A 9,885-nucleotide genomic window follows, 5' to 3' on the forward strand; every position below is an offset into this window, starting at 1 on the left:
GCATATAGAGCCTTAGTGTTGTCCCGGGTCGTAAGGACTAATGGTGTACAATCATAATCACGGAATTATCCTCTCGATGAATGATAACCACTTGGAAAATCCGAGGGAGGGTTGTTCGGTATAATAATCATATGACTACCCATCTGCATGTTTGGACATCTCTATGCCCTTACCAAGAAACGCGGTACACACCATCACAAATGCTAGTCTCGAGCTCAAGCGACCTTTATCCATGTTTTAGGCGGCTGAATCGACTAGGAACGAATTTAAATTATACAGTGTTTACAAATGAGTTTCAACATCGAATTACGATTCATTTGTATTAAAGTATAATCAAGGACTTTATCTATGTTGATTGCATAAGTATACAGATAAAGTAAAACAATACCATAAAAAGTTAAATTATATTAAAACAAAGATTGTTTATTACACTTGAGTAAATAAATTCCATAGCCAACCGTTGACTTGCAGGGCATCTGCTCTAATCAAATGACCGGCCACTGAAAAGTGCATACATCCCAATTTCAGGGCCGTTTCAGAAAATTGAAGGTGTTTGGTGAGAAATTTTATATAATTTTTTTATTATATGTAGAAATATTATACACAAGTCGATAATTAAATTTATATAATCATCATTAATATCCAATGTACTACATAAATTTGTTAAATTTAAAAAATGACATGTAAACTAAAAACACTCCATGAATTAAGTATCTATGAATAATTTAATGAGTCAAGATGAACATATGTATAATACAAACATAATAAAAGTCATCAAAATAAACAAACATAAAAAAAATTTTTTTGTGACAAAACAAATAGAACAACGTAAAAATAAATTATAATTTTAATACCAAGAAATGCAATTAATAATTATGATTTAGTAAAAATAAGTCGAAGAGTCAAATAAGCAAATTACATTATATAGAATCTCGAAGACCACAAACCAAATCAATTAAAAATAAAACATCAACATCGACACACAATCAGACAAAAAAATCACATTCAATAAAAATACGACGCGATATATAATTGATCGATTTGAGAAACTTAAATCACCCGAGTCGAGCAATTTAACAAAGATATAGATTTTTTTAATATTTTTTTTTTGAAATAACCACTAATATTTTAAGTGAAAAACAAATCAATTTTATGGCTCACATATATACTTTATTATAAGCTTTAAAAGCTCTAAAGACGTGGATTCTGAAACCACAAAAACAACCAAACACATCACCGTTTTACTTACATCTCCAAGCGTAGAAATATATACAACCCATTCTCAGCACAGGGTCAATTACGACATACAAAACCGATCCATTTCTTTGTCTAAGAGTAAAACATAAGACTTCGAGAAACTACAGGAAATAAGCCCACATCGTGATACGTGGATAAAATTGGGAAGACATGGTACCAAGGAGGACTGCCCAGATTCTTCGTCTGCTCACAACTTCTTGCCGAGGGTGTCATTCTCATTCATGGAGCTGGTTGGATCACACATGCTGCGTATCTCGATGATATGCTCCAATTTAATTGACGGGTTCTGTCCGATCCTGCAAAGCAAGACGCTCGGACACATCAGCAAGTGATTTGAGGTTGCACTTTATCAGGGCCTCAACAAAGTAGCATGTTTCATCTTTAGTATTCCCATCTGGCACATCCACTACAAATGACTCAATGGCCATAGTCCCTGGTCTCCCATCAATAATTTCGGGATGGACAGTGATGACAGAAGAATAGTTCTGCATAAATTTTCAAGCAAAATCGACTTTAACGTAACTCGATTACATAAAATAAAATAACGATGAATGGGAAATTGCATTTTTGGTTTCTATAACATAGTCTCTCTAAAAAAGCATCTGAAACTTTCAGGCTGCTTTAATAGATAAAGAAAATAGACATATTTATGTTTTTATTATGGTAAAATGGTGTTATCAATTACTCGACGATTATAATTTTGGGGCAATACATGCAAAGGCTTAGAATAAAAAGGGCATACCACATCTTTTTTTAGTATGGTATTTTTAGCTCACTTACATTTTTTAGCTCAAGATTGAATTTTTATAGAAGACTAAAACCTTCGACATCATATGGGAATCAGAAGCCCAGTTTGGTTTATGAACACTTCATGACAAATAACAAATAATTTAACTTTAACTTTAACCATCTGAGAAGGTTTTTTTGTTAATCACAAATTATTATCCAACTTTAATAATCAATCAACCAAATGCGTGTGTTTATCGAAATAAATATGCAAATCTCCAATTTCGAAAATAAGAAAAGACAAGTGAGGTTGTTATTGCACAAAACAAATCATGAAAAGATGATTTAAATGGGAATCAACAATTTGAATACAACTCCGCCGAGAAGTAACAGATTCACAAATAGTTTCTTGATTTACTCAATCTGAATCTTTTCAGATAAATTTTTCATTTACTCAAACCGAAGATTCAGCGATAAACGTATAGCCCTTTCGCGCATACATCCAAAACCAAACAATGGGATACACAACAAAAGTCAGTGAAATCACTTAAAAAGTTTTGGATTTGATCACTGTGAAGATAAGATCAAAGAAAGCTTAATACCTTGAGCCGATGATCACCGCCGACAATCCGCATACTGAAAATGTGCTCCTCATCGTCCAACAGCTCCAGCCTCTCCCTGCTCGTAGTCGCCGGAAGTCCCGACTTCACATTCACCTCTCTCACAGTTCCGATTTTCAAATCACCCTGCATTATACATCTACTCACAAACGGCTTGTAGCTCTGAGGCTGGTCAAATCTCCTCACCAGCGACCAAACCTAATAAACACACACAAATTCAACGCACAGAAGCACACCAATCAACATAACATTTAATTGGAAAAAAAAAAAAAAAGAAGAAGCTAAAAATCAACAGAACACAGATCCTGAGATGGACTCACAAGAGGCAGGGGAGCTTTGATGTGTTTGACCAAGGAGGAAGTGCACTGGTCATCGCCTACTTCATGCTTGTGGTGTCGCTTGATGAACTCCTCCTTCACAACGGTGAGCGCATCGCCGTTTGCTGTGATGACCATGATCAAAATCGACTGACTGCCAGAACTTACCGGAAGGTCGTGGGTGGGAGTGGATATAGGGGAGAGTAAAATAGAAGAGAAAGAGGAGTGAATGGGAATCAAAGTCAGAGGTCAGGAAAAATCACAAGTGGACAAAAGACACCGCCATCGTCACCTGCAAGTTGTGTGAATGGTCCAAATTCAATTTTATATGTAATTTCCCTCTCAAGGACAACCACATCCATAACGACAAATATCGATAAAAACAACTAATTCTTCAACGTGCTCCTAGATAAAAGTCGTTTCTTCTCTATTTTACATTTTCTCACTTCGACCCACACTTATTTGAATTATTCTTAACGCAATTACATAAAATTTATTTAAAATCCATTCATCTAATTACATCGAAAAGTCAAAAACAGTGATAATTGATTGGTGGATGGAGATTGTATTGGATGAATATTGTTGCCGACCAACCGAAGAAGATACAGATAAGTTAATTAGTGGGTTCTACAAGAAGAAATAAATTAGCCAACCAAATATTACATACATACATACACATACATATATCACAAAAACGATGGTCTCACGGGTCAATTATGTGGTACAAATATTTTATTTGTATTACTTATAAAAAAATATTACTTTTTATTTTAAATATGAGTAGAGTTGTGTCGTTTCGCAAGAGACCTGTATATATAAACCTAATATATATATATATATATATAATATGTTAGAAATCTATTATTGTTTAAATATGTGTACCAAACAGGGTGTTAAATTAATAAAAAATTGGGATTCCGGCGAGAAAGTGCATGCACGTGCACTTCTGGCATGGACGATGAGAATCTAGTGTGGTGCAAATGGAACCAAACGTACAAATATCTATAAACACCTTGTTTAAGGGCTCTACGTATGTGCTTGATTTCCCACCGATATATCTTTAACCGAGTGATGTAAGCAATTATGGACCACAAAATTTTGCTGCATGGCATATTGTGTTAATAACTTCTGACTGAAGATATCAAATAGTTTACTTATTTTTTTACAAAATTCGGGTAAAAATATGAAATTTTTCCTTTCAATACATTATGGAACAAGCATGGCTGCATGGTGTCGAGAGTTTTCTTATCAAGCATGCTACATGCACACTTCAAAAAGATGTTAATTAACAAGGACTTCCCATATCAACTCAGGGTCGTACGATGTCATCCGAGGAAGCGAGCACCCTTCGATCTCCAGTTCCCCTGGATTCGCCACTGCCGAGCGCCACTCAGGCGATAACGAGCCCGGCGAGTCTTCGCCACCTCCTCCGCCTCTCCAGAACCCATATTCTGAAACGCTAGCACTCCAACTCTCGGCATTCACTGCATAGTTCGGAGACGAAACAGTCTTCTTCGCGGCGCCTTCGCTCTCACATTTGCTGCCGTCACTGATCTCATTTTTATTCCCATTTTTTTGTTGGCTTCTTTACCCTTTTTCACCTTCAGAAGAATGGATTGAATCTTGTTATCAACAGCATTCTTCAGAGCTTCGACGCGGGCGCAGTCCCCTAATCCTAACCAGTAACCAGTCCACGTAGGATCCCGCAGGTTCGGGAAATTCAGGCGGGCGTACTCGCCACGGAGCTTGGAAGGAAAGTGAAAAATTGGCGATTTGTTAAACTTGGATGCTCACCACCCAGAAAATGACACGTTACCGCCCAACCGCACACAAAAGCTAGCTAGCCAGCCAGCCTTCATTTTCTTCTCCAATTTCTCGTGACTACTTTTTAATTAGTCAGACATACAAGTGAATCCATGATGTCACTGTGATGTGTCGATCATGTCATCGAAATTTTTTAGTTTATATAATATATAGATAATAATAAGAATAAGGTTATGAATTTTCATACATATAATGAGGTTTGACATGTTTCGTGATAAACACGATATTAGTAGACATAATTGCATGACATAAAGTCGTGTATGACTTGTTACATCTATTAGTCTCAGCCAATCTTTTGGTTTCTCACAAAAGAAGACGTGTATTAGACCTAAAGGTCGGTTTGACAAAATCGTAGCTTAGCCCTTTTAATGTACTTTTATTATTTTAGAATTATTAATTAATATTGAGTGTTTCAACTATGTTCATTAATTGATTATCAAATTTACAAATACCAATTAAATCAGTCGGTTAGGCTTGATTTTATTTTTTCTGTGTTTATCTGATTGAATAGACCGAAAAAATAAACTAAAAATGGTAAAAAAAAATTCTTATAATTGGGATTTTTATGCAAAACATTTATCTCCTTCATCCCAAAAAGTATATAATTTAAGAACCGAGTTATAGATAAGATAATTGTGGTGATAAACATAATCACTATCATTTAATTACGACTAATTACGCATTCATATTTAGAAAACTGAGAAGCAAACGAGGATGAACAGAATTTTGATGTTTTAACTGGGCCAAAATAGTTCAATTGACTTAAAAGGGCCTTTTAATTCTTAAATCTTTTTCGGCCCATGAAACTATCAGGCCCATTTAACAATTGGTTACTGCTGTTCGGCTCTCTCTGCAGCTTCATTCCTGCACAAAGAAGCAGGGCCACTTAAAAAAAAAAATTGGTTCTGATATTTTAAATGTAACAATTACGCCATATTGGACTGAGCACAAGAATCTGATACGGTTTCGGAACGGTATTATGTATGAAATCTGCGGCGTCTCAAGGTCGGTTATCTTGCTTGGTGTTTTGTTTTACTTTGTCAAGTGTGATTTTCTATTTTCTTTTTTTTCCCTCATTTTTTTGTGTGTTTTATTTTGTGTAGTGGTTGAGTACTTTTCGGTATCATAAGGTTTAGATCAATAATCTTTATGGGGATGAAGATAAATTATTGTCTTGTGCTGATTGTGCTTCTGGCTCCGGTTGTTTTATATCGAGTTGCAGCGGAGTCAAAGGTAGTCGGACTTCAGATTTTTTGTGCTTATTGGTGGTTTTGCGTTGGAATTAGTTTAATTGTGTGAATTATGTGGTTAATATACTCGTTTTCTTGTTTTTAGGTTATTGATGGTACTTCTGATACAAAAGCAAAGGGTAACGGTAATGATAGTGTAACTGCGACAATCAATCCAGTAAAGAATGGTAAAGATGTTCACTCAAATGGGAGTGATTCGAGTAAACAACCTGAGTTGTCAGAAGGGGTGAATGATGAGCAAAAGAAGGCGAATGACACTGCTTCGAAAGATGAGCAGAAGCAGATCAATGGGTCTGATTCGAAACCTGATAAGGGTACAGAAAAGGTTAAGCATCCGGTATGTGATTCATCGTCAAATAGATGCACTGATGATGATAAGACGCTTGTTGCTTGTCTGAGAGTTCCAGGGAATGGTATGTTTTTTTAATTTTCTTTGTTGTTTTTTTCCTTCCTTTTGGTATTATTTATTGATCGGTGATTCCTGGTAGCAGGCGGTTTCGATTTGCAGTGATCTTTAAATCGACGAGTATCCATGTACTTGAAGTCACGAATGTGGGAATTTGCGCATAGTGAATTACGATATGTGCTTCGCATTTGAAATTCTCGTTTCTGTCAATGAGATTAACTTTCTTGAGTTATGTATACAAGTTTCTATGTTAAGAGGTGCCTTGTGCGGCCTATTGATGACTAAAAAACAATTGGTTCATTCACATAGGCTATCGAAGTTGCTGGACATTTCAGAAGTGTACTCAGAAAAATCTTGATGATTTGCTCACTCAGTCACATAGTGGTTTGATGTTTTGTGAACATTGGATCAAATAGTGGGTATTAGTCAAAGAAAACCTGTTGGATGAAAATCCTTCATCAATAAGTTCAAATTTCATTAATTGGCGGAAGAGATAGCATAAACAATCACATAGCAAAGCAGTCATTCTCATAGAACTCTTTGTTTAGTCCATTAATCTGCAGATTCAGCCTCTTATAACTTATTATAGATTATATATTTACCTAGAGCAAGTTGATTTATAACTATGTAGGTTTTGCATAGAGTGATTGAATCTGTTATGTATTTGGATAGTAGCCGATTGAGTATTATTGACGAAACTTGTCCGATTCCAAATGAACAAGCTAAAAGGGGTTTTACTCTTGATATCCCAGAATCTCCAGAACGTTCACTTTTGATTCAAAACAAGGGAAAAGGCCTCCTCAGTGTGACAATATCAGCACCCGATTTGGTTCATCTAGAGAAGAACAAGATTCAAGTACAAGAAGATGAAGTCACTGAGGTTTGCACTATTTTACCAGAATTTTCATCCCATAAGGAAGCACTGCCATGTTGTTGGTCACGGCTACTTTTTCCACTAGAATGGCATCCATTACAGTTACATACTTGCTCATAAATTGATACTGTTAAATATTTCATCAGATAACAATGTTTGCAACATTTTCTTTTTTGTTTTTTACTTGATTTTGATATGCCTGATTTTTGTTTTGCATGTGTAATCATGCATCACTGCTTGTTTTTTTTCTTGGTTTTGCTACTCCTTTTGCTACAATCCTTAGTAGGATTGTAAGCTTGCCGTTCTACATAGAAGCAGAATCTTGTTAAGTGGGCTTAAATCTTGATTATTGTGATAACGACCATTATGGCCTACTTCTAGACTCAAGAAATTGTCATGCGGATTTATTTGTAAATTCCAAAGCTTCTATATTTTATTGTTTCTACACATACCAAAAGTGTCGTACAATTTATCATGTTGGGTATCTTTTGTTGAGTAACTATAATTGCACCTTAGGGAGTAACAGATGATCAATTTGGTGATCGATCGACACATCTGGCAGAAGTAGATATAAGTTGGAGCATAATTTCTCTGTTTGCCATAGTGGCAGCTTTAAACATGAATCCTCAGTTGGATATACTGGGTAAATTTCTTTTACCAAGATGATCGACCCCACTAATCTCTTCTCATAGAAGTACTAATAACTGTGTGCACTTGTTTTTATTGCCAAGTGTTGAGAATGCTTGCAGGTTTAATTTTCCTCAGAATTATTACTATGAGCTAATTAATAGGTTGTGTAAAACAAAACCTTGGGAGTCTTAGTAATTCTCATTAAATAACTGGAGACCAATTTTTTTATTAATCTGAAGATTTTGTAGTGTGCCATAATTAATTCCTTCTTTCTGAGAGTATAAACATTGTTGTTGTTTAACGTGTTGAATTTCAGATGTCTCTTGCAATTGGAAGTAAATTTATTTTCTACATCAATGAATTTATATTATTTTATTTACCTGAGTTTCCTCGGAGTGAGAGATCGGGAATGATGTTTTATTTCTGATTACACTTCATCCTTACCATTTTTCTTTTTAAAGTTGTGTATCATGAGATTTAATTTTGTCAATGATGCTTTTTTGTCATTATTTATGTCGTGCCATAACAATTGCTCTGTATCGCCCTTTAGTAGATCAAGCGAATCTGAATTGATTTATCTACTTTTTGCATCGCATATGTTTTTCTTGTTTTTTGTCCATGGTTGGTCATGAAAAATGCCTTCATATGTATTTCAGTTATCAACGCTTTATCATGCAGCTCAATGTACCTGTCAAAGGTGTAGGATATGGCCAATTCATCGTGCTCACGGCGGGGCATGGTGATTGCCGTCTTGATATTAGTGATCAATCTATACATGGTAACAAAAAGCTTGGTGGTGACTCCGAGTCCACTTTCTTCAACCTCACTCGGCAAGCTAACTTGATTGCAATCCTGTTTTTGGGTGCATTAGCAATGACAGCATCAGTTTTGATGTGTGTCTTCTTGAGGCGGCATTTTGCAAAAAAAGCTCCCAAGTACCAAATGCTAGACATGGAGCTACCAGTTTCCCATGGCAGCAAACACGAGCCAGCTGCAAATGAGGGTTGGGACGACAGTTGGGGAGACAATTGGGATGACGAAGAAGCACCAATCACTCCATCATTTCCGGTAACTCCTAGCCACTCGGCCAAAGGCATTGCCTCAAGAAAGTATAGCAATGTTGGTTGGAAAGATTAACATCAGGAGGTCGCAAGACTCGGGATGTTAAGGTATGTTATTCAGCTTAGATTGGAGTAGAAATGGACATAAACAACAGGTCCCCCCGCTCTATGTCAAATGACTCGGGATGTTCATAGATTTTTGGGTCGCCAGGCTAGTCAAGAGTGTGAATTTGAAAGAATGTTGGTGTCATGGTATACATTTTTGACATGCAAATTAGAAGGGGAGATAAAGTGGCGCAAGTTTTCTAACCAATTTTTAATTAAAATGGAAAATTATTTTTTAATAATTATTTATCTTTTAAATTTATTTAAATTTTTTCTATATATAAAAATAAGTATTATTTTGCACACACATAGTGTTAGTAAATAATAACCCAAGGGTGTGTTTGGTACGTGTGATAGAATAAGTAAATGATTAATAATTAGAGTGATTAAAAAATGAGATGTATGGATTAATAGTATGGTGGGATAAATAACATGGTGTTTGGTATGATTTTAAAATGATAGAGTTTGTAAATCATATTGTAATGACCAAAATGCTCTAAATACTAATTAAATATATATTCTTAAAATAATTGGATATATAATTAAATATTTATAATTATAATTTACATTTATTAAAATAATTGGATATATAATTAAATATTTATAATTATAATTTATATTTATTAAAATTAATTTAACTATATTTATTAAAAATAAATTTATAAATATGTATTTATTTTAATAATTAAAATAGCAATAATATTTTGAATGTTAATGTTAAATAAAATTTTAGTAATAATGACAATATTATTGTTTTTCTTAAAATAATTATAAATATTTTTAAAATAATTTGATAGATAATTAAATATTTATAA

At 34.6% G+C, this 9,885-nt stretch overlaps 2 protein-coding genes across 5 annotated transcripts; one reads left to right on the top strand and one right to left on the bottom strand.

Annotated features, from left to right (window-relative positions):
- Positions 1-1,216: 1,216 nt before the first annotated feature.
- Positions 1,217-3,195, bottom strand: LOC142555625 (abscisic acid receptor PYL8-like). Its single transcript, XM_075666594.1, has 3 exons — positions 2,924-3,195; positions 2,586-2,801; positions 1,217-1,742 (listed from the first exon to the last, which is right to left on the bottom strand). The coding sequence occupies exons 1-3, from the start codon at positions 3,056-3,058 to the stop codon at positions 1,530-1,532; spliced, it is 564 nt and encodes a 187-aa protein (XP_075522709.1). The 5' UTR covers positions 3,059-3,195; the 3' UTR covers positions 1,217-1,529.
- A 2,409-nt stretch (positions 3,196-5,604) lies between these two features.
- On the top strand, positions 5,605-9,338 carry LOC142555626 (uncharacterized). Of its 4 annotated transcripts, none has more exons than XM_075666595.1 (5): positions 5,605-5,749; positions 5,875-5,980; positions 6,080-6,407; positions 7,153-7,280; positions 8,583-9,338. In XM_075666595.1, the coding sequence occupies exons 1-5, from the start codon at positions 5,724-5,726 to the stop codon at positions 9,039-9,041; spliced, it is 1,047 nt and encodes a 348-aa protein (XP_075522710.1). In that variant the 5' UTR covers positions 5,605-5,723; the 3' UTR covers positions 9,042-9,338. The 4 variants fall into 4 exon arrangements, with proteins under 4 accessions (XP_075522710.1, XP_075522711.1, XP_075522712.1 ...); XM_075666596.1 differs by having other exon boundaries at positions 5,875-5,977; XM_075666597.1 differs by having other exon boundaries at positions 5,606-5,749; positions 5,848-5,980.
- The last annotated feature ends 547 nt before the right edge of the window (positions 9,339-9,885 follow it).

This window comes from Primulina tabacum, chromosome 9, assembly GCF_025594145.1.
Source record: "Primulina tabacum isolate GXHZ01 chromosome 9, ASM2559414v2, whole genome shotgun sequence".
In the NCBI taxonomy this organism is placed as follows: domain Eukaryota; kingdom Viridiplantae; phylum Streptophyta; class Magnoliopsida; order Lamiales; family Gesneriaceae; genus Primulina; species Primulina tabacum.